The 24737-nt window shown below is 46.9% G+C and overlaps 1 protein-coding gene and 1 non-coding gene across 3 annotated transcripts; one reads left to right on the plus strand and one right to left on the minus strand.

The window, feature by feature from the left end:
* Positions 1–6542: 6542 nt before the first annotated feature.
* On the minus strand, positions 6543–16175 carry LOC119237236 (cytochrome P450 4A11-like). Of its 2 annotated transcripts, none has more exons than XM_037501365.1 (12): positions 15981–16175; positions 14241–14382; positions 13614–13658; positions 13026–13153; positions 11651–11775; positions 11143–11201; positions 10630–10736; positions 10354–10544; positions 10125–10258; positions 9250–9314; positions 9035–9111; positions 6543–6731 (listed from the first exon to the last, which is right to left on the minus strand). In XM_037501365.1, the coding sequence occupies exons 1-12, from the start codon at positions 16173–16175 to the stop codon at positions 6563–6565; spliced, it is 1437 nt and encodes a 478-aa protein (XP_037357262.1). In that variant the 3' UTR covers positions 6543–6562. The 2 variants fall into 2 exon arrangements, with proteins under 2 accessions (XP_037357262.1, XP_037357261.1); XM_037501364.1 differs by having other exon boundaries at positions 11143–11297.
* On the plus strand, positions 12362–12468 carry LOC119237399 (U6 spliceosomal RNA). The gene has a single exon (XR_005123324.1). It is a non-coding gene; the product is annotated as a U6 spliceosomal RNA (small nuclear RNA).
* Positions 16176–24737: the final 8562 nt, after the last annotated feature.

Below are 24737 nucleotides of genomic sequence, written 5' to 3' on the forward strand. Positions count from 1 at the left end.
CACACCTGGGTTACTATGCTCACTGTCTGTGAAATCCTGTGTTTCGAACCAGGGGACTGTCCTGTGCACGAGGTCCCACTGATGGTGCTGCAGGACTGACATCCTGTCCCACTAGCCACATCCTTCTGCCCACCTGGGTTCTTCACAGCCCCTCCTGGACCACTACCCAGACTGTGGCCTGAAGGTGATGATGCACATTTGGGCCTACTGGGGTTCTGTCACCTCAGAGCAGATATTACCTTCTTTCCTCATCTCTTTCCTCCTCATCTCTTCTGTCTTTCCTCCCTTTCATGCCCCCTTCTTCTACCTCCTTCCAAGAGAAGTCAGACACCTGTGACACTGAGAACTTAATTCACGGAACGAGGACAGGAGAGGGTATGTAAGTGGCAGATGGTAGACAGGTGACACACAGGAGAGAGTCCGCAGCTCTGACCAATGGGAATCACCAGGGACAGGCAGGGTGAGTCCTGGTACCCCAACATGTATGCGTCCCAATCCCTAGACCCTGAGAATATGCCTCATTTTACCTTAGTGGCTCTATGTCATCACAAAGGTCCTACCAAGGAGAAGGTATAAAGACAGAAGCAGAGAGATATTTAAAGACACTGCTGGATTTGAATACGGAGCAAGACTCCAGGAGCCACGGGCTTGAGGATGCAGCACTCGAGCATCCTGGAGATAGCACCTCCAGGAGATAGAACCCTGGAGATAGTGCAGACCTGTCCCCCACCTTGATTGTGGAGCAGCAAGACCCATTTTACACTTCTGATTCCAGAATGTTAGGGAATGAATGTGTGCTGTGTAAGTCATTAAAGCTGTGATGAATGATTATGACTGCAAGTGGAAATGAATCAGGGACAGACAAGCAAGAAGAAGGGGGAAAGGGAAAAGACAGACAGAGGGAGAAGGCAGGAAGGATATAAAGATAGTCAGAGACAGACAGACAGATAAAGATTGCTCACACTCTCCCCTGACCGTGGATGAAGCCTCTCTCTCTTCCAGGTCTAGCTCCTGCTTCCTACTTCTGCTCTCAGCAAACAAATTCTGATAGGGGCGGGTCAATGCTCTAAGCCACGGGGGTCAAATCAAGTGAATCTCTAAAAAGTCACTTATTAGTGTTCACCCTCCACAGCAATTTCTGGTTTCACAATAGGTCAGGGCACAGAGAGGGAGAGTGGGCCATGCTCATGCCCTCAGCTTGGGGGGCACACTGGGACCCCAGTCCACAGAGAGAGGATAAGAGGGAGCTGGGTAAAGAGTCAGAGTGGCAACAAGAAGCTTCCTAGAGGGGCAACAGACCAGTGACTCTCAACCTGTTGCCCCATGCGCCTTCCAATTAATAGACTCCTGTCTCCCCTCATTTCCTCACTCAACCAGCTTCCGTAGCCTTTCCACTCTATTCCTGAACCGTGCCTCCTGGCCAGCCCTGCCTCCCCACCTGGACGTTTCCTTCTCCCTGCTTCCCCTCTCCCTGCACTGAGTGTAGGCCCAGCTCAGACCCTCCAATGGCCTCCGTCACAGGTAGGACACGTCCCAAGGCCTCAGCTGGCATCATTCCCTCAGTAGGTGTTACCTCGTTCATCTCTTCCATTACCTCTTCCTAGCTCAGCTCATACTGAGATCATTGAAAATATCCTCCCGCCACATCCTGCCACATCCTCAAGGCTGAGCCCAGTGGCTGCACCGCTGCTGCACCTCTTCTTCCCCAGACCCCCAAATCTCCATCAATGTTTCACTCAAGGACACATCATAGGCCTGTGCTCAGGACACTGCCATGAACATGACCTCACAACAGTCTGCCTGATGAGTGAGTGAGTGAACAAAGGAAGAACAAACAACATGTCTTGAGAGGAGGTGTTGGTTTCTTGACTCAACTCCTGGAGGCGGGGATGGCATCTTTCATCTCTGAGTTCCCATCTCCTACTACAGGACTTGACACATGGGGAGAGGCTTAATACATGCTTTTATATTTGAACCAACTTAACAGAACTGAAACAATTTAAATAGCAAGGAACAAAAGTACACATTAATTCTGTCCTAGGAATCGGCCACCATGAGCTCCTGCCCTGTGGGGGCAGCCTTGTGACTTGGAGCCAGTGTATAGGAATGAGTCCTCACCCCTAGAGAAACCAAGGCCCAAAGCCAGTTCTGGAAGAACAATTTTCTGAAAGACTGTTTTGTGAAAGTTGACTCACCAATTGAAAACACCCCAGAAATATGTGTTTGAATAACTAGTTACAAAGTTCTCAGAGGTTAAATTTCACAGCATGATTTCATCAGCATTGTGGGATTTTTTGCCGATGGACTCCTCATTTTAGCCAATGTTTTACTTATCAATGTTGCACTCCTCAACAACATCAATGTTGCACTCATGCACCTCACCAGCTATTTCATGGGCGCTTCATACTTTACTTTTCAAATGCACAGGTCATCCTCAAAATGGGATTTTCTCTCAAAAGCAGTTCATTGTCCTCATCTGCATACATTTTCCTATTGTTGGACATATACTCTGAGACATAGATAAATGTGGAAGATAAACTTCAAATAAAGATTTCGGCAACTGGAGAAGTTGTGATGATTATGTGACTGTTCATGTGTAGTCAAGTTTTGTTAAGCTAAGCTGCAAAAATAGAGGACAGACATTGGCAGAAAGGTTTCTCCAAACACCTACTGTCCTTTCACAAGGATGTCAAGCAGCTGGGTGAGGAAGGAGACCCAAACACACCCCGATCAGTGATGTGCGAGTGGTTATGAGTGAATTCATGAGATAGCAGGGGGCTGAATTGAAAATGTGGGAAGAAGGAAAACTACCATTTAGGGTTATTGATACTTGAGAGAGCAGACATTTAAAGTTGAATTCTTATGAAAAATGCAAATTTTGAAGAGTCATCCTCCTAAAGTGAGGAAAACATCAGAATACCTGCCACCTTTAGAACAGCATAGACACTAAATTGTGCGAGCCATTGGGCAAGATCAGTGCATCAAGATCTCTGTGGTGTGGCCCCCAAATACATACTTTCCAGGGGCATTTCATGTTTTCTCTGATTAACCCAGAGCTTCTAAGTAGCAGGAGACTGAGGTTACCAGCTCCCCAAATTAGTGTGCGTGTGAGCCTCACTCTTCAGGGCAGCTTTTGTGAGTGTTGGGTAAGCCATGGGACTGGGTTTAGCAATCAGTGAAAATGATGTTCATGATAAGAGAAAAGCTTATTACAAGGTGATCAAAGCAGAATGTAGCTCTATGGATCTAAGAACTTAACTCTTAGAACAATCGCTCTTTTCACGGAGAACACTTATTAATTAGTAACATCTTTTCTCATGTCTTTGGTATCCAGACACCCCAAGCCTCCTTGAAGATTGTAACGAGGTATTCAATGTCCGTGTGCTTTCTTTGGCATTTAACAGAGGACGGTGCTACTGACGACGCCTAGTAAATCCTTTCTGTTTTTTTAAATTTTTTTTTAAGATTTACTTATTTATTTATGCAAGCACTGCGTACAGTCAGAAGCGTGGGAGGGTGAGAGAATTCACCAGAGACAGAGCAGAGAGCAGAACAGGCAGATTGACTAAATACACTGCTGAGGGGAGCAGCAGGGGCAGGAGAGGTCTGCGCACCGTGTGGGCCCCTCGCTGGGGCCTAGGGATTGAACTGGCACTGCAGAGGCTGTGGGCACCTTTGCAATCCAGCGCTCAACCGCTGCGCCACTGGGGAGGCCCAATCCTTTCTGTTTTGATGAATGACGGAAGGAATGAATGAGGACAAATTTTTGCTTAGATCACCATTTTGAACAGGCCAATTCAGTTTTGGGTGCCACATGTAAGAAGAAAAGTATTATTTTTATTCTTAGATTCTTGCTGGTTCAGTTTATAGGCAAAAGAAAGGCAGAAGGGGAGGGGGTGGTCAATTTTCAAGGTGGCAGTTTATTATTAATTTTTCTTTTTTTTTTAAAAAAGATTTATTTATGCATACAAGAACTGGGGTACAGTCCAGAGATGTGGGGGTGAGAGGATTCACCAGAGACAGAGTGGGGAACAGAACAGGCAGATTGACTGAAATACACGGCGGAGGGGAGCAGCGGGCAAGTCAGGAGAGGTCTGCTATGCTAGTTTATTATTATTTTCTCAAGATTTATTTATTTATGCATACAAGAACTGGGGTGTAAGCCAGATGTGGGGGCAGGTGAGAGGATTCACCAAAGAGGGTGGGGAGCAAGGCGGCAGTTTAAAGAGATTACTTCTGTGGCTAGACTGCTCTAGCCCCTTGTGTTTTCTGAGGTTGGTAAACCAGGGTTTGATGCTGATGCAATTCAGCATATCTTGTTTGCTTTTACTTCATCTCCCAGGCAAGAGCTTTTAAACTTAAATATTTGCATGCACTTCCCATCCAAGGGAAGATCAGAACTATCGTGTTTATTTGCTGGGAACATTCTTTATCTTACCTTTTACCTGGAGTGAGATTAGAGGTGATTCAGAGGCTGAGGTTCCCCTGCTCTGCCGCCTTGACTGGTGCTGACATGCCAGAAAGTTTCCAAAATGTCTAGTCAATATTTGAGTAGTGCTTTCCAAAGCACAATTACACATACGCCTCAATTTACCAGGTGTATTCACTTTATTTTACAAGCAAGAAAACTTAGCATGAGATGTTAATTGACTTTATCCACATCACAACGTTGAGATAGTCTGACTCTAGTTTTTAATACCTGATGATCAAATCTTTTGTACAATACTTACTATGAGTTAAAAATGTAAGGATAAAGCTGAATGAGCATGCGACCAATGGAGAAAGGAGGTATTGAATATTTTCACAGAACCCGTAACTTCCCCCATTCCATCTTCACTTGACATCAATCAAAACATACCATTGAACATTTAGCTACAAAAATGCAATATGCTTGTGCACACACACCATCTATTTTACATACAATAAAGGGATGGGGTAGGGGTAAATGAAAGAACAAAGAAGTCGGGAGTCATGGAACCCAATAGCGGGTTTCTGATGAGTGCCTTCTTGTGCTGGAGGAAGGGCCTGGAGCAAAGTTACAGATTCCCTTTTCAGTGGATGCCTTATCTGTTTCTGACACATCAGTCATAGCTTCATCCTCCATTTCCAGCTGCGCAGGTTGTCTGTTTCATTGATGTCTGTCAAATTGGAATCTGACTTACTTAGTTGACAATCGTGTGTATCAGATTTTTTCTTACTTTCTCTTACCCCCTTCACATCTATCATAAGATGTATTAACAATAGCTAACTGTATAGTTCACAGAATTTTAGTTATAGGATATCAAGGAGAAGAGTGAACATCATTCCGTCATGTTACATCGTCTTCCAGGGAAGGGATAGTGCACTTTCAGTTATATATGGGTGCTTGGCAGACTTCATTAAAGCTTTATTTATTTGCAAACTAAGTATGGTTTAAAGGGATGTCAGGCATGTCAAGTTGCCAGTGGGTGGTCTGTGAAGTTTAGTTTTATGTGCAACTCAGCTACACTGGGGTACTGTGTGAAGAACAGTCAGTAACTATCTCCAAGTCCCTGGGGGGTACTCATAGCCAATTCGATGGTAGAAGTTGGAACTTTTCAAACTCCACCTCCTGAGGTTTTTTGGCAGTTAAAGTGCTGGCACTTTTTGGCATTTGAAAAATTTTGGGCTTTGCCAATTAGGCTGCTGGGACTATTGTCAGTTAAAACCACTGGTGAGGAGGGGTGTCCATGGAGAAGCTGCCAGTTTGCCATGCATAGCTTCAGCTTGGACCTAGGTCTCTGCTCAGTAGATGCTATCTGGGGTAGGACAGATGGCATCTGACCATGTGCCAGCCTGTGAATACTTTCTCCCTTTCCTCACTGCCAGGGTAAATAAAGCCTGTTATTGTTGTTTCTCCCCATCTGCCTGCTTTTGGATTATGTCCTGCATTTTTAAGCATGTGGGTGAGGACCCACCAATTGTGCCAACTCTGGTCTCCTCAATTTGCTTCATTTCAGTACCTAATCCATTTTAACACTAGTCTGTGATTGCTATGAGTACTTGGAGATGTGGTTAACATCTACAATCAGTTGATTTTAAGAAAAGATTTCCTCGATAATCAGGGAGACATACCCTAATCAGTGGCAGGTCTTAAGAGCATAGTTCTAGACAACACTTCTCCCTTAGAGCTTCTGAATTATCTTGGCTGTGGCCCAGAGCAGACCATTTCATAATTCTGATTCTTAAATGTTAAATTATAAATTTTGTGTTTCTATAAGCCTCTAAGTTTGTACAATTTGTTATTGCAGCAGCAGAATCTAATACAAGGACTAACAAAGGGACAAATGGGCAGACAGAAAGGAAACGACCCAAGGAGAGGTCAAGCAGACTGGAGGACAGACAGCAATCTGGAGTTAGGGAAACAGATGGGGTGTCTGAGAGACATAGCAGTAGTCTGAGGAAGTCTGAAGAAGATCAGCTGGTCTGGCAGGTGGGGAGATAGAAAGCAGAAAGCGGGAAGAGGAGCGGGGCCAGGAGTGGATGACAGTTAGATAGGACGGCAGGCAGGAGGCCCTCTGAGTGCATCCTTGCCCCTCAAGGGTTACAGGAGCTTCCTGAGATGCAAGTGGATCCCATTCTTGGACTTCAGCACAATTCTTGCAATGGGCGCAGGGACCTGGGAAAGATCTGGCACCAGCTCAAAGCGCAGCAGAGTCAGGGCCACGGCCACCTTCATCTCGTTCATGGCAAACTGCTTCCCGATGCAGTTCCTGGGCCAAAGGAAAGATGACAGGAGAGGTAGTCTCAAATCACATTCTCAGTCTTTCAGGCATTGGCCACGGAATCCCTCCTTGACTAGGGCATCAAGGGCACTCCTTCATGCACCCTAGTCCTAAGCCCTTTCCTTGCTGGGTACGCATAACTCTATGCCCAGTGGTGGTTCGCACACTATCCCATGTCCGTGAAAAAAGCCTAATTCTCTTCCGGGACTAGCTCCTGCCTTCTACTTCCAGCAAGCTGAAATATTAGCTCACCAGGATCCAGAGTCAAATAATCTTGAAAACATCTAGTTATTACTTACACACTCCTACACAAGCACTAAAAACTAGGGGATAGGGTGAGCCCAAGAGCACATCATCTAGGGGACACATGGGGACCCTCATAACCAGACAAAGAAAAGATGGAATTGTGTAAGGAAGTAATAAAGGCATCAGTGAAACTTTCAGAGGGGCAACAAGTTAGCAACCCTTGGCCTGTTGTAACATCTGCCTTCCCTTTAATGGGGCAGAATCTGTGCTCCCCTCAAACTCTCAGTCAACCATCTCTTGTAGTGTTCTAGTTCTACCAGAACAGTTCCTCCTGGTCATCCCAATTAAATATTTTTATTTCCCTTGCTCCCCTTCCTCTACACTGAATCCAGGGCTCGGCTTAAACTGTCCCAAGCCTTTTATCACAGGCACGACATGTCCTATTCAGCTGGTGTCCATCCATCACTCTTAGCTGTCCAACTCTACTTCTTGGCTCAGATCATATAAGATCATCGAAAATTCCTTCCCTCTCCCCTTCCTACCACATTCTCAAGGTTCAGTCCAATTACAGCCTGTTCTTCCCACCTCTGCTGGTTGCATCACACTTTCCTAGCCCTGAAGGCAGCATCAATTACACAAGAGAGTCCAATACCCAGGGCAGTGTCAGGCACAAGCACAGCCAACAGTTTGCATTGTGAAACTGCAGAAATGAATGAGTGAGTGAAGGAAGAAGAATGATGATGCCTGTCTTGAGCAGGGTGATTGGCTTCTTGACTGTGACCTCTTGGAAACAGGACAGTAGCTTTTATCTCTGTGTTTCCATGTCTTAGATAAGGGCTTAATACAGAGGCAGGTTTAATGCATACTTTCATATTTGAATATATAGAATATTTGCATGAAAATAATTGAATTAAAAAAAACTACTAGAATTGAATAAAAGTTCTGACCTATGACTTGGGCCACCTATGCGCTCCTGGCCTGAAGTGGGAGCCACTACTTGCAGCCCAAAAGGAAGTTGAAGAGTTTGTCTAAGAGGAAGTCCTTGATCCTGGGAGAAACCAAATCCCAGAGCCACTTCTGGAAGAACAATTTGCTTAAAGGCTGTTTTGTGAAAGTTGACTTACCAATCGAAAAATGCACAGAATTATGGTTTCTAATAAACTTGTTTCTCATATCCAAAGTATGGAAATTACTATTTCACAGAATGATTTCAGCCATATTGGAGGATTTTCATAGCAGTTTTCATTGCCATGAACTTCATTGCCAACTCAGCAGCTCTTTGAAGTGTGCTTCATATTTTATACACAAGAAAACTTTCAAAAGCACGTGTCACATGCAAAATAGTGGGGCCCCTCATTGTCCTCATTTGTATACTTTTTGCAACCTTGGGCTAGTGAGAGACTGGGACAGTGGTCCTTTCATCCCATTTCATAGAATGAATTTTGGCAACAGGGAAGTTGTTATGATTATGTGAATATTAATTTGCAATCAAAATGTATAAGCATGCTGCAAAAATAGAGAAGACACACATTGCTGTAAAGATTGTTCCAAATAGCTACTATCATTCCATTTATATGGCTTGAGCTATTGGGACAGGACACAGAGGTGGTTAGAATCCAAATACATCCAGACATCAGTGATGTGTGTGTAGCAGATTGGTGAATTAAATAGAATAAGCAGTGGGATGAGTGGAGTGAAAATCACCTTTTAGAATTATTGATATCTTGTTATCTTGTTAAATGCAAATATATGAAGTTTAATTTTCACATTAATTTCTAATTCTGAAATGCCATATTAGTGAAGTGAGGCAAACATAATACGCTAAACTTTGAAACAGCCGCTGACATGGAATGGTAGCTGGCCATTGGGAGAGGTCAGTGGTGTGCCCTGAAGTGCCACCTTTCTCTCTTACATTGCACACACGCCCCTTCTCAACTCACCAACACGCATGGACACAACTGCAGATACCACATGAAATAAGAGGTCACAAACACTAGGGTGTGTGACTCTCCCCCCAGTCCAACTTCAATTACAAGAAACCTCACCTGGACCCGCCTGAGAAGGGCAGGAAAGCGTGGCTGTGCCGAGCAGAACCAGGAGCAAACCGGGACGGGTCAAACATCTGCACAGATAGTAACAGGCTCAGGGCAGGGTCAGCCCCTCCTTCCAATCCTTAAGGGGCCAGGACTCTCAGGTGGGAGTAGGAGGGGGTATTGATCAAGGGATATCATTCAGCCTCCTTGCCATGTGGTCATCATACCTCTGGGTTTGTCCACACCTTTGGGTTGTGGTGCAGCCCATAAATGGAGAGCGACACTGTGAATCCTGTGGGCAGGGAGGAGAGCAAAGTCTTGATGGCCTGGTGGGGTGGGTCCCGATCCCCAGCCTGAAGCAGGCATGTGAGAAATCATGGCAACCATCATGAGAGTAACTTCTCTGAGTGAAAAAACCCTGTTGCAAGAAACCTGGGGAGGACGTGGCAAAGCACGTATGCACAGGTAGGAGCAGATAATCATGGCTAGGATGGAGAAGCAAGAAAGAACTGGAGGCTGAATTTTGGAAAACTCAGTGACAACTCACATGTATGAATGCATCCATGGGGAATATGTATTAACTCATTTAATCATCACGACAACCTTTTGAAGAAAGCACTGGTATCCCCACTGTTCTCACAAAACACCTCAGTCTCAGAGAGGCCAAGTGACTCACCCAATATCCCACAATCAAGATATGGCAGGATGGGAGTTAGACACTGGTAATGAGCCAAGGGAATTCCTAAACACTGGCAGGGGTCTCAGGCCTGGGGATGTGCTGCTTCCTGTATCTACCTGAGGGCTCCTCAGACACAGGACCATGGAGCAGAAAAAAGGGAGAGAAACACATCTCCCCCAACCCCATATGATTCAATACACCAGAATTGGAGAGCTAATTTCCCAAGACCGCATTCAGAGGCTAGCATGTGATACATGAGCTTTTGCTGGGACACCTGCACACATTTCATAACCCTCATCCTCATCACTAAGTATTGGTTTTCCTGAGGCAGGAACAAGACACAGAGAGGTCTACACCTGCTTGAGGACATGTGGAATTGAGACCTTCTGTGTGCCCCTGGGGGTTGTTTTGGTTGGATTTTACCCTTAGGTAAGGAGCGTCCATCAGGGAAGGTGACCGGCTTGCTGAGCTCCCTGCCAACACCCGGCACTGGTGGGTAGAGTCTCAGCGCCTCCTTGATGCACATGGTGGTGTAGGGCATCTGGTCCAGGTGGTCCCTGAAAGGAAGTGCACCCTGAGGGTGGGGCACAGCCCAGGCACACAGGGACTCTCTCCTCAGTGGGCAGGGCCCTGCTGCCTCTGGAGCACTCACCAGCTGAGGGAGGCGCCATCCCCCAGGAGGCCCTGCAGCTCCTCCCTGCACCTCTGCTGGTGCTCAGGGTGGGTGGCCAGCGCATAGAGGATCCAGGAGATGCCGCTGGCCGTGGTGTCGTGCCCCTCGAACATGAACGTGTCCACTTCTGCCCGGAGGTCCGCGTCGGACAAGCTGTCCCCATTCTCCATCTGGGGAAGGCCAGGTGACACTGGGGGGCTTGCTCCTTCCTGGGGGCGTCTGGGCAAAGCCTAGACCTCTCCTACACACACTCACTCTGGCACGGAGCAGGATGTCCAGGAAATCCAAGTGCCTCTTCTTGCTGATCTTTTCCAGTTCACCCTCCTTCTGCAGGTGAGCCTTCCTCTGCCGGATCACTTGGTCTGTGCAGAACAGTGGTTTCCAGGCAGAGGTGAGGGGGCTTGGGGTCTAGATACAGAGGCCAAGAGTAGCCCCCTCTGCCCCCGGCTGCCGTCTGGGTGCAGGTGGGTCAGTTTGGAAGTGTGTACATGTCAGGATGAGAGACCTAGTCCCACTGATTGTGCGTCCCCTCAAGATCATTGGCTGCAGAATGTGCGGGAAGAGCGTCTCAGTCAACCATCACCAGTGCAGTGAAGAGCGAAGCCTGGTACCCTGTGGGCTCAGTACCAAAGGTTGCATCAGGAAGTATCCATCCTGGGTATGTCCCAAGCCTAAGGGGCATCAGGCCTGGTCCTGGCTGAAGGGTCAGGGCCAGGCCCTTGGGTGAGCCTGATGAAGGGGGTGGGGAGCCCAGGACCTGGAACCAACCTGTGTGCTCATGGGCCACCTGGCAGGCCTGCTGGTTCCTGCGGCCTTCAGGGGTCATGCTGTAGATGGTGTTGTTCTGGTGGAAAGCATTCCTCACTCGGGAAAAAAACAGGTTGCTCAGGTCTGCAATGGCCTGGATATAGGACTGGGAGCTCCTGAGGGGGAGGAGGAGGAAGAGACTGGAGAGGAGCAAGCCTCTCACCTGGAGGGGGGTGGGGTCCAGGGAGGGTGTCCTCAGCCAATGGGGCCAGCGACAAAGACACATGTCATTTCTGTGTACAGCTTTGTCACCCTGGACCTTACAAGGGGAATGAGCTGCTCCCTGTTCAGGGGTCAGGGTCTGGGGACAATGAAGGTTGGTCTGGGCTGGAATTTGCCCCTGGTCTGTCCCAAGCACTGGATTCTTTTTGTGCCCATGTGGACCCACGTTGCCCGAAATGCCTGCCTGTCGGTGGAGGCCACACCAGTTGGTAAGAACAAGGACCCACATTGGAGGATCCCCACCGACCTGTCTGTCTGCACGCTGCCCTGGTGGCTGAAGGCGCACTTCATGATGCTGTCCAGGGTCATCAAGGAGATGTACTCGAAGACCTCCACACGTGGGTTCGGGCCACTGAGCTGCTGCCATTTGTCCTGTGGGGCAGGGGACATGGGGGTCAAAGGTCACAGCATGTCCCTTCACTGCACAGAGGCCTCTGCTGTGGGGCTGGGCTCTCTCCGTCTCTAAATATTCACATGGGATTTCTGCACTTTGTAAAGCAGAATTTAAAAAAAAATTTGAATATAAGGTGTTTTAATGTGATGGCTCTTTGTTTTTTTTTTTTTGTTGTTGTTGTTTTTTGTGGGACCCTCGCCGGCAGCCGGGGAACGAACCGGAGCTGCAGAGGCTGAGGGCAGCCTCACAGCCCAGCACTCAACCGTTGCGCCACCAGGGGAGGCCCAATGTGATGGCTGTTTTGAGAAACTTTCATGATATGATAAAACATGTTCCTCCATAATTTTCTGACTTTGTTTTTAGTTTTATGACAGTTATTATGATCACTGTTTCATCAGACCAAAAGACAATGCTTTTCATGGACTAAGGGGGAGCTGAGAGCTGTGCTAGACCCGAGGGACAGGTGAAATCTGATCATCATGTCAGCTTAAGGGCCAGTTTTGAAGCCCCTAAAGAAGGGGCATCAGGGACTTCATTTCCTTTCACTCATCAAAAGTTAGCTGTGTGCTCGCTTCGGCAGCACATATACTAAAATTGGAACGATACAGAGAAGATTAGCATGGCCCCTGCGCAAGGATGACACGCAAATTCGTGAAGCGTTCCATATTTTTCAGAGACACTTTTTGGGGGGTGGGGGGCGGGAAGGGAGGGATTGGGGTCAGAATGGGGGGGTAGCAATTGTATGGGGAATATAAAAATAAAATTTATTATAAAAAAAAAGTTAGCTGAGCACACTTGTTGAGAAATCAGAGCTTTATGGAGGTGATACTGTGGGTTCCTTCATGAGGGCTCATCTCAAATGGAAGACCTGGTGCCAGGCAGAGCACAACACCTCCTGGGTTGTCCACCCTGCCATTACTGCCACTTTCCATGCCATCCAGGGGCTGCTTGATCTGCTCTCCAGAGAATGACCTTTGCTCTAGTCCATAGTGGTGAAGCGTAGAGGTTGGGTGAAGGAGACTCTGTGTCTACCTTGGTCCTCCTTTCCCTTGGTGCTGTGCAACGTGTGGCTCCCTGCTGGTGTCTGGTACTCAGTGTATCCACCGTTGGAGAGAAATATCTGAGAGCGTCCCCTGGGCGGCTGTGTCTGGGCATCCGAGGACGCACACATGTGAGGGTGGAGTCTGGGTTGTGCTGTGTGGATGGCGGGGAGAGAGGACAGACTTACCAGCATCACTCGCACAGAGTCGGCCATGAGCCCCACGTAGGGCTTCAGGGTATCATAATGGAAGGCTGGGGTCAGCATCTGCCGGTGCTGGAACCACGGCTGCCCATTTAGCAGGAGCAGACCGTACCCTGGGACACAGATGGGTGGGTGTATATATAGGGAGGGGTGACCAAATCAGAGGGACATTTTGGAACCAATTAGGCAGAAACCAACTGTGTCATAAGAAGACACATTATGGAGAAAAGCAGGAGGGTCATTATCTTTCAGGAATGCAAATCCCTCAAAATGGGTCATACATAGGATGTGATTATATCTGTAAGATAAATGTTCACCAAAAGTAGTGCAACAATAAATGTTCAGAACATTGGAGCTGAATGAGAGGTGATGTGGAAGAAGCTGAGCTCAGGAGGGCTCTTGCCACTCCTGAGAAGGGGTGAGGGTTTTATTAGAAGAGAAATGAGTTTTGATTAAGAAAAGAGGGTGGTGACAGGGAACTGGTCACCTGTTGTTCTCTGTGCCGAGAGACAGTTCTTGGCAAAGATCTATCTGAATGGTGAAAGGACCACACTCTTAGTTAGTTGTACTTACCAATCCACGGAGCCAAAAATTTGTAGGGAATGTGAGACTTTGGGTCTGAAAGGAAAGGAAGGGTATTGGAGGACATGGGATCGAGCAGCAAGACCCCCAGGAGGTGCTGGGGTCCAGACCAGGCTGCCGTTGCTTCCTGATGCTTGTCAATAGGCAAATTGTCTCAGGTCACCTGTCGGAGACAGGTGCTCTCTGCCCTTTGAGTTATTGTGGCCCCAAGAAGTCAGACCCAACTTCCCAGCACCACATTACCCTGGATTAGGATGTTGAATTGACAAGTAACAGACTGTCCGTAATACTAAATAAAAGACAGAAGCTCTGTGCTTTTCAAGAATTTGCAGACGCTTAACCTCTCACAACCCCGGTCAGGCAACAATTAGAGGTGCCAGTCCCACAGCAGTGTGGCTAGGAAATGGTCTTTCAGACCCTGGGTAATTTATAGAACAAATGATTTCAATTTCGTTTCAGCTGTTTAAGCAATCCCTTAAATGTGGCCTAAGCTGGCTTGTGCCCTGGAGACGGCAGGAAGGAGGAGAGCTTTGAGCAATGACTACAGTCTCCACTGGAAATGCAAACACCTGGGGGCAGGAGGAGGGACTCCCGCTGGGAAGGGGGTTTTGCTCTCACCTGACCTCCCAAGAATCAGCTTCATGTAGTCAGGGTCGTAGACCAGGAATTGGACCTTTGACCCCCAGAGCCAGCGAGGACAGGCACTCGGGAATTTCTCTACTCTCTTCAGTAGCTGTAGTAGCTCCTCATCCTTTTGAAACTGTCACCAAGAGAAAGACAAATCAATGAAAATCTAGTTCCAAGACTCAGATTTGTTTGACTCTCTGGAATGCATATAAGCATTTGGTGTTATACAGTTTCCATTTAGTCAACTCTTCTTTATTCCAATTACCACACGTAACTCAAGGCTGCTCTCTGCTTTGCAGTCTCCAAGCTTTGTGCGTGTCCTTCTAACACCAGGATTCACCAGCTCTGAGACAACTCACCCAACTGAGGACCGGCTCCCTCAGTCAGCACCCAGTTGCCGAGCACCCACCATGTGCCAGGCACTGGGTCCGACACTGAATTGTGATGGAGGGAGGCCCAATTCTGGGAGACCAGAGACACAACTTGGCAGAGGTGATATGGGCTGGGCTTTGTCGGATGACGGAGGAGGGACTCAAGGTGGAGGGTGCAGTGTGAGCAGAGGGCCGAGGCCAGAATGCACGGTCAGGCGGAGGACAAGGAGTAACCGAGGGTCAAGGAGAAGAAGAGGACAGAGAAAGGAGGGGGTACTGGGTGCAGTTCTGGAGGCTTTGGCTGTTCCAGTTTCCATCTGGCTGAATCTAAGGATAATCCATCAAAGCTCTCTGCAAGGAGAGAGGCCTCAGCTCCCTGCCATTTCACTCTCATTTCCTCCTGATGTTGTTTTTGTGAGCTCCTCTCCATCAATCCCTTTAGCTTCCTCTAAGCCCCCCTTTTCCCCCTCCCTCCCCCACCAAAAAAAAAAAAAAAAAAGGGCCCAGTGCAGGCAGAGAGGGGTAGGGAACACGGTCCTTCTCTCAGATTCTTCTTCCCTCCTTCCTTCTGTCACCCCAAACACCTGGATTGACGTCCCTCTCTGTAGACTCCATGCTGGGTATTGGGGGTGGGGGGTGGGGGGATATTAGACCCAGGAGTTAAACATATTCTGGTTCATTGGGCAACGCAAATGTCAGCCTCCTTACCTGGAGCCATTCTGGAACCCTTCTCAGTCATGTGTGCCAGTCTCTGTCAGGGTTTTAACACTGAAATCACAGGTCTAGAAAATCCCCCAGTCCTTGGGAGGTTGAACCAGTTGATCCCCTGCACCTGACATGCCCACCTTTGCACCCCATTAGATTAGCCTTTTATCCTGTGAGCTGATTGCTTCTCAGGTTCCTGTCTATTATCCCCACAGACAGTGAACCCCACAGAGGAGGGAATGTCTGTGTCCCCAGGTAAGCTCAGAGCAGGTATAAGAGGGCATTGAATGACAAGTACAGGGAAGTATCTAGAAGCCTGGTGAGGGACATGAGCTGAAGCTCTCTGCAGCAGAGGGGAGACTCAGGAGGAACAGGTGTTGTTCTCAAAGAGCAGGGCTGCCAGGACACCCTGCAGACCGGCCTAAGGAAGCAGTGTCCCCTACACCTGAGCCTCCAGCCCAGGCTGCCCTGAGGGAGCACACTCTGTTGACTAAGATGAAGAGCCAAGACCTGAGAGGTGAGCTGGGCTTTCCCTGGATTCCAAGTGAAGGTGCCACAGCAAGGCTTGGTCCAGTGACTTGCTGACCCTGACCATGCTCTGAGAACCCAGCCCTTCCTGCCCTCCCACTCTCCCCCCCTCCCCACCACCTCCTACCTCCTTGTAGTGTCCAAAGAGCCAGTGAGAGGGCGGGCACGGGAACTGCTGGAGGGCTTTGAGCAGCCACTGCCTGTGCAGGTAGAGCTGGGCGGCCTTGATCAGCAGCAGAACCAGGCTGAGCAGGGAAGCCACTTGCAGGAGCCCAGACACACTGGCCAGGGGTCCGGAGGGGCTCAGCACAGAGGCACTCATGGTGCAGCAGCTTCTGGGTGGTGACTGTCCCTGACCACCCTGACCACCAGGATCACATCAGTCCTCCCTTGGGGGTAGGATTACTCCGCCCGCCTGTGGGGAGGGTGATGGGTGAGGACAGAGCTCAGAGTTCAGCTGCCAGAAGTAATTAACTGTGAGCATGCCCCTCTGAAAATGGTGTGGGGAATGCTTTTTCAGTGACAATATCCCTCAGTATCACCCTTTCCCCTCTTCATAAGACTCACCAGTCATTCAGCCGATACCTACTATGTGCTGAGCAGTATGTCAGGCCTGAACACAGCTGTAAGCAAAATACACATGAACCCTAAATTCAAGAAATCACAATCTAGTTTAGTGATTTTTCAGTAGCTATGGTCAGTTTTATTATTAACATTTCATAAATGAGGAGGTATCTAGAAAGAGGGCAAGTAATGTTGACAGAGGGAAACAGTCAAGAGAGTCTAGTAGGGATTAGAATCATTCTTTGTTGGACTCTAAGCCTGTGTCTGCCTTGTGCCCTGGGGGCTCGCCCTGTCCACTGACACGTGTGACTGGTTTATGACTCTCCAAGAGCTCTTTGGAAAATCCCAGCATCAGCTTTATGTCAATAAGATTTTGTTCAGAATTTGATTTTGGGAAGTTTGTCAAAAATATCAAAAGATTTTAAAACACTCCTTCAAATAGGATCATAGATCACTGTGTAACAATACAAACTTAATCAAAGTGACAATAAGATTTTAAAGGAAACTATACAGATTTTCATAGTTCAGACAAAATTTAGGTCTTAACACCGAAAAGGCTAAGTTTACTCATCATCGGCAAAGACGTAATGTCCCATAAAGAGAATGGGAGATTATTTTGATAAAGCACATCTTTGCTTGCTGGGCAGATTACTTGAAGGTAAAGAAACCTTCTGTGCAATTTTTCATCAAAACCAAAGCAAAGTCCAAGAGAATTTTGCTCTTTAAGCAAATGAAGAATTTTAAGAACATGAAGGCTTATTTTTTAAGGCTTATGTTAGGATATGAAGGCTTATCGAAGGCTTACATATGGATATGAAGGACGTGAAGGCTTACGAAAGGATATGAAGGCTTATTTTTTAAGTCAGATTTTATTGATTTGTCATTTATTTACAATGCTATGTAAGTTTGGGGTACTATTTCACACCTCAACGTGTGCTTGTACTTCACTCACCCTCCTTCAAAGCAGCACCCCTGCACGGTGGCCTCACCCCCTCTATCTCTCCTCTTACTCCCTGTCCTCTGGTAACCACCATATTTTTCAGCCTAGAGTTAGTTTTGCTAGTTTGTTTTCTGTGGCTATTTATATTCCACAGATGAGTGAAATCATTGGTAATTGTCTCACTTTCTGATTTATTTCACTTAGCATAGTCACCTCAAGATTTACAACATTGTCCTAGAAGTCACTATTTCAGCTTTTTAAATGCCTTAGTAATATTCATTCCATTTAGTAATGTATCATAGTTTATCTGTTCAGTCAGCTGTTGATGGGCATTTAGGTTGATTCCTTGTCTTGGTTATTGTGAATAATTTAAAGTTTATTTTTAAAATCCATATAAAAACTATTCAATTTTAGCCAGCTTAATCTATGTCTTTAAATAATCAGCCTAACTTTAGGGAAATATCACTTAGTTTTCATATAACAGAACCTCTATTCTTCATACCTTTCTTATGAGAAACTCAAATTTTGCTTTCTTTGCATAGATAGTTATTTCCCTTATTATTTTTTTACTAGTTTTGATTACATATGTTAATTAGAACTCAACCCTTAGACGCCTTCATTTCTAGTGAAAACTGAATAGTAAGCAATTGTGGACTATTAAACCAACATCCTCAGCTTGGTAAATTTTTGAATATGATTCATAATTTCTAGAAGCATATCCTTCCTCACAGTAGAGATTTCTATTTGGCATAAGGCATTCTTAGTAATAGACCCAGATACATTTAGTTTCTTTATTTTAAGAAGTCTAAAACTAAACCTATGTGTGGTCATGAATTCTTCATTATTTTATCTTATTTGGAATGATCTACATATGCAATAATTTTCATTTAACTTAAAAAAAAAAAACCCTCTATAAATGTCCACTAATGGACTCCATGGTGTACAAAGCCTTTTCACAGACTTGTATTAGAGTTTTTCGGACATTGAGGTCCTACCCTCAGGATCTCAGAATGTGACCTTATTTGGAGATAGGACTGTTTCAGGAGTAATAGAATTCAAGTGAGGTCATTAGACTGAGTTCTAATCCAATATGACTGGTGTCTCCATGAAAGGGGAAATTTGGACACAGAGGCAGTCACTCATAATGACAAGATGAAGTGTAGAGATCTGGACTTGACCTTTTGCCCCAAGTAAGCTGGTTTTGCCATCGGGAGATGGTGTGGAAGATGTGGTGGTGAGTGTGTGATCTGTGCCTCCTCGTGTGCTCCTCACCGTGGTGTGCTTATTTATTGAGTGTGACTGTGGTTCTTACCAGAGGCGCTATGTGATCTGTGGGGACCCAGGCATCTCAATGCCTGTTATTGCAAGGACTATACCATCCAGGAGCGTGAACAAGGTGGTTGACCCAAATTTCACTCTGGGAACTCTAAGATAGATTTCTTCCATCAGTGGAAAAAATGTGGCTTTAAGAAGAGGTGATTGGTGGGTTGCCTCTTCCTCCCCTCCCCCCCTCCCAGCGAGCTGTTGTAGCTGCCAGAAAAGACACCTACTACTGGCAGTTGAAAGGGAGCAGATAGAGGGCCTCCCTGGTGGCTCAGGTGGTTGAGCGCCACACTGTGAAGGTGTCTGCAGCCTCTGCAGCGCGGGCTCGACCAACGAGAATCCCACATGGTGCGGCAGCCCTCTCATGTCTTGCCCGCTGCTCCCCTCAGCAGTGTATTTTAGCTGGTATGCCTGTTCTGCTCCCCACTCTGTCTCTGGTGAATCCTCTCACTCTCCCACACATCTGGCCTGTACCCTGGTTCTTGTATAAAAATAAATTAATCTTTTTAAAAAAGAAAGGGAGTGGATAGAACAGTATATCCTAGTGTAGGGTAACGAAAAATGTCAGGCTTTTCTGCCCTCTGGCCATCAGGATAGATGATGGATCCTTGCGGTCCTGAATGCATGCCTGTTGGCGGACACCTGGAGTAGGGTGTGGGCATAGGTAGATGGGATTCACTTGGGCTGAGACTGGGCTTTTAAGGGCGGCGTCACGGGGACACCAGCAGAAGCCGAAAGAGAAGCCAAGAAAGAAGCAGAGAAGCCAAGAGAGATGCAGAGAACACCGGAGAGCCCAGATAGAGTGAAGACTTGCTGGGGGCTGGGAGGCCTGCCATCCTCCCGGCCCCCCAGCACCCCTTCCTGCCGTGTACCAGGTAAATCCCAATAAAAAGACCTTCAAAAACCACTGAGGACTCCGATTTCTCCTTTACCCGGTCTGCTGGATCATAGAAAACCTGCACTGTGTCCATTCTTGACCCTACACCTGGTATTGCCTATTTTTATATTGATAACTTCCACCCTTTCTTCTCCTCTCCTTCAGATGTGGTAAAATAGAGAAAGATTCTTCCTACTGCACTCTGGCAGAGTATCAGAGAAAAATGGATAGATTAGGTCATGATTTTTCTTGAATTCAAGAAGCAAGGCTCTGTTTTCCACATTCTGTTCTTTACACAAAGAGCTTCTAAACTGGGAATAATATCACTGAAAGGGGCAGGAAGACCACGGTGCAGGTTTTCTGTGAGCCAGCTGACTGGGTAAAGAAGGAGTTCTAGAGAGTCCTTGGTGGGTTTTTGCAGGCTTTTATTGGGATTTACTGGTATACAGCAGGCAGGGGTACTGGGAAGGCAGGGGTACTGGGGGGCCAGGAGGCTGGCAGGCCTCCCAGCCCCCAGCAAGTCTTCACTCTATCTGGGCTCTCCGGCCTTCTCTGCTTCTCTCTCGGCTTCTGTTCGTCCGTGGCTTCTGCTGGCGTCCGCACAACACCGCCCTTATAAAACTCAGTCTCTCAGCCCAGGTGTACCCACTTCAGGTGCCTGCCATCAGGCATGCATTCAAGACCACAGGGTTCCCTCATCTGTCCTAATGGCAGGAGGGCAGAAAAGCCGATACTTTTTCCTTACCTACAACCACTTTCTGTCTTCAGTTTGAGAAGCTGACTATGAAGCTCCCTTCTGAGGAACACTTGCTCCCAGCTGCTCTGAGGGCAGAGGTCCCAGGGAAATGTCTGCAGCTGGTGGGGAGAGTTCAGAAAAATAAGTGGGGACATTTAACTTGTGACACTTACCAGGTCCTGCTGGTTCATGTTAATTTTCTCCTAAGAAACTGGACACATTTTCTGTTGCTATTGTATTAATAAAGCCTGTGTTTATTTTCTGGTAGCCATCTCCCCGAAAAAAAAAATGTAAAAAAAACATGGAGAAGATAGTTACTAGCCAAGGACAGAGCCCTAGAACAGAAGCTTCCTTCACTCTGCAGAAGGAACACACCCTTCCAACGCCGTGATTTTTGGACTCTAAACCGCCACAGATATGAAATTCAAGATTTGTTGTTCTAACCACCCATTGTGGTACTTTGCCATGAAAGCTCTAACAAATTAGAACAATTACATAACATTTAAGGCACACCTGTGACTCAGGAGGATTATTACTTTATCCTGTTACTGAAGAATGAGGAAACCCACATTTTAGTGGCTATGTCCAGGTGAGCTGCATTTAAGCCCAAGCCTGCTGACCCCACAGTGTTCTTCTCTAGGGTTTCTGCAGCTCCCTGGGTGCCTTTATCATCACATTTCAACTCAATGTTCTAATCCATGGCACCGTGTTGGCAAACTTCCATTTAATATCTGTGATCTCAGTGTTCTTAGAGTCAGCAACATGGCTCATAGAGATTATTTCTTTTTTTTTTTTAAGAAAAGATCTATTTATTCATGCATACAAGAACTGGGGTACAGGCCAGAGGTGTGGGGAGGTGAGAGGATTCACCAGAGACAGTGGGGAGCAGAACAGGCAGACCAACTGAAATACACTGCTGAGGGGAGCAGCAGGCGAGACAGGAGAGGTCTGCTGCACCATGTGGGTAGCTCCCCGGCAAGGATTGAACTAGTGCTGCAGTGGCTGTGGATAGCTTCACACTGCTGAGAATTAACCGCTTGTACCACCAGGGAGGCCTATCCCTTCTTTTTAAAAGAATGAACAAAGTGCTCGAGGAAGTTGTGAGTATATGAGAGTGAATGAGTGAGACTTGATTATAATTCTTTATTTTTTGAAAAGATTTATTTATTTATACCAGAATCGGGGTACAGGCCAGAGGTGCGGGAGAGTGAGAAGACTCACCAGAGACAGAGCGGGGAACAGAACAGGCAGACTGATGAAATACATTGCTGAGGGGAGCAGTGGGCGCGATAGGAGAGGTCTGCTTCGCCATGTGGGATTTTCCCTGGCCGGCCAGGATCAAACCCGCGCTGCAGAGGCTGCGGACAGCTTCACAGTGTGATGCTCAACCGCCTGCACCACCAGGGAGGCCCGATTATAATTCTTATTGCAACTCACAGACATAAACTTGAGCTCCTATAAGAAAGAAAAAGGACCAAAGAAGGCTGGGGCACAGGAATGTCTCATGGAGACCAAGGGCGAGGATGACCAGCGGGTCTAAGTGGCAGAACGGTGTTGCTGGCAGGACTCAAGTTTCATTCTTCCTCTCTGTACACACAAGCATGCTTTCACCAAGCGCTTATTGAGAATTAACTTTGTACTTGATACTTTTCTAGAAACTGGTAAGATAGCCATGAATAAAGAGACAACCCCTGTGTTTTGCAGCCATCTCTGGCCGGGTAGTTTCACTGTCGGTTCTAGCAATTTGAAGTAGTGTGGAGCCCTTGGCATCATTTTCACAGGTTTTAATGGTAAGCAGGGGACACAAATCAGCAGGGAGACAGCAACTTGAGTCCCTTGCGAATCACTATACACTCTGGGCTTTCTCTGGAATTTTGTTGTGGTTTCTTCCTCTCGTAGCTGCACCATCTCTGAGTAACACTGCCCTTATATCCTTACCTCTAGGCTCCATTGTGCACACTCACACATGCGCACACACCCATGCTCAGGTATGCATAGTCAGGCACACATACACCACACCCATGCACTCTCTATGTTATGTTCATAAGATCAAAGTCACAGGTGATAGCCACAGTCTCCAATGGCATAAAAGACTGACAGACTTCATTCACCCTATGCCCTATCCTTTGGAGCTGGGCCACATGGTGGAAGAGGGCACACCTACCAACCAGGGTGGGCCCATTACCGTTCTAGTACATGCCATGCCTGAGTGGTACCCTAGAATCCTATTCTGGAATCTGATTGCAATATCATGGTCAAGGTGCCCACTTGCTAGAATCAATGGTGGCTGGGGTTGAACTGGGCTTTCAAAGCCCACCCTTCTTGAAGGAAGAGACCTCAGAGCAGGTGAGCTGGGCAGGCATCTCCAAATGTTTGTTCCATGGTGAATGAGCAACTACATCAAAGAGCAGGTGAGTAGATAGTCACTCATTCATTTACTTGACAACTACATGTTGAAAGTTTCCTTAGGCTCAAGTTTCATCCTAGTTGGGGGGAGATTCAAGAGTGACTAACAGACATTCCCTCTACTATAGAGTCTATGTTCTAATGGAGATGGGGTTGGGGCAGCCAGTGCACCCTGATAGGAGGAGTGTCTTGTATGATGACTTAGGAGGCTGCTCAGTGCTTTCAGGTCCACCACTGGGACTGACCTTTTCTGATTCAATGCTGAGACTGACCATGGGAGCCTCTTACCATCCCAGTTATGTTAGTTTGCCTCAGGTTGGCCCAGCAAGAACCTGAGCAACCATGTCTCCTATTTGATTGTGTGGTGCCCAAGCCAGTCAACAGTCTGCAGTAATTCTCGTAGTGCACTGCCATCAATTCAATCTAATTACATCTGGCATTTTAATTCCTGACTGCCAATAATAGAGGTGTTTAAAAGTAAAAATCTTAGTAATATAAAAGCTAGAAATATTTTGCTCCAGCGGAGGTTGAGGTGATTAGCACCATAAGTAATATTATGTAAAAATATATTTTTTAACTTGGTACCTAAATATTATCAGGCAGCCATCAGTGAGTATAGTGGGACCATCACTGGAGATATTTTTAGTGGTTCCATATGTCAACTACAAGTTTAGGAATGTGAAAACTGCATCTAATAAAAGGTTACAACATCTCAAAACCAAAATCATCTGGATATCATTAGCACAAAGATTTGCATGAACAAAGTGGGTTTGGATTGTTTCTCTGTGACTGATTTTAACAGCCCCATCTTCACTGAACTCTGCTGATAAAAGCCCATTTTCTTCTGAGGGGACCGTGGCCTCCCTCTGTAGCCTCAACCCCCAGTCTTAGTGCAATGAGCTGCGTGGGTCACTGTGACTGTCCAGCCTGCAAGCTGCTCCTGATGTCCTTCCTCGGATGCTCACCCCACGGCCAAGCATCTGTCTGGGCCAGGCTCTCTGGTGGGAACTGAGGTTCAGGCATGGGGTGAGAGACGCAGCCGCCTGGAGCTCAAGGCCAGAACCCAGCAGTTCAGACTTGTTGCATGGCACAATGTCAGTACCCCTTGCTAGAGGCCTTCCTGGGCTTGGTTTTTTTATGTAAACCTGGGAAAGCCTATGTTTTAAGACCTCAAAGTACAGATAGTAAAAAGAGCTAATATAAGGGATGGTTGTGGGTGCAAACAAACAAACAAACAAACAAAAAAAGAGTGTCTATTCAGATTCCCTTCCTATTTTTTTTTTCACTTGTTTATTATCATTCTTCTACCAAAGAATGAAAGGCAGGGCCTTGTGTATCTCCATGTGTGTCAAGCTGAAAGCTTGACAGACTGCACAATTAAAATAAAAATTGTCGAATGAAGAGTAGTGAAATGGAGGTGATTTCTGTATTGCATAGCAGCCTAGTGTTATCTTCCTAAAGAAAAAGCTTTAAACTATTGAAGGATTTTTTTGTCTCCAGTTCAGATAGAGTCACTGGCTGGTACCAAGTAGAAGCAGGTTAATTGGTTTTGGGTTGTTGAGCTGACACAGATACAATAACAGGGTGACTTGGACTAAAAGCAGTAGCAATGGGTAGGTAAGAGGACTGATTCTAGAGATGTTTGACCAGGTCTGGCTCAGGGAGAAGTGCAGGAGGAGAAAAGGAAGCTCCAAGGGCCTCCTCAGGCAACGTGCCTTCTCTGCCTAAACTCTTGTGGTCGGACCAGTGATGCGGGCTTCCTGAAGTACCCGGCTTGTCTCCACCTCAGACCCAGCAGGCAGGGAGCCTGGATAACATGGTGTCCCACACCCTTTGGTTCTCCTATGTCTGCCTTGACTTCCTGACTATCTATGATCCGGTTATGATGCCAGTGCTGTGAGATGTGTGCTGATCTGTGCTGATATGATGCCAGTGAGAGACTCTTAGGAGAGAGAGTGGCTTCTTGAGCAAGAAATCAGGGCACCTAGGTCTGCACCCTTGGTCTGGGCCGCTGAGGTCCCCATCCTATTGATCAACA

Source organism: Talpa occidentalis, unplaced genomic scaffold, assembly GCF_014898055.3.
Source record: "Talpa occidentalis isolate TD23 unplaced genomic scaffold, MPIMG_talOcc4v2.1 talOcc4.9, whole genome shotgun sequence".
Classification (NCBI taxonomy): Eukaryota; Metazoa; Chordata; class Mammalia; order Eulipotyphla; family Talpidae; genus Talpa; species Talpa occidentalis.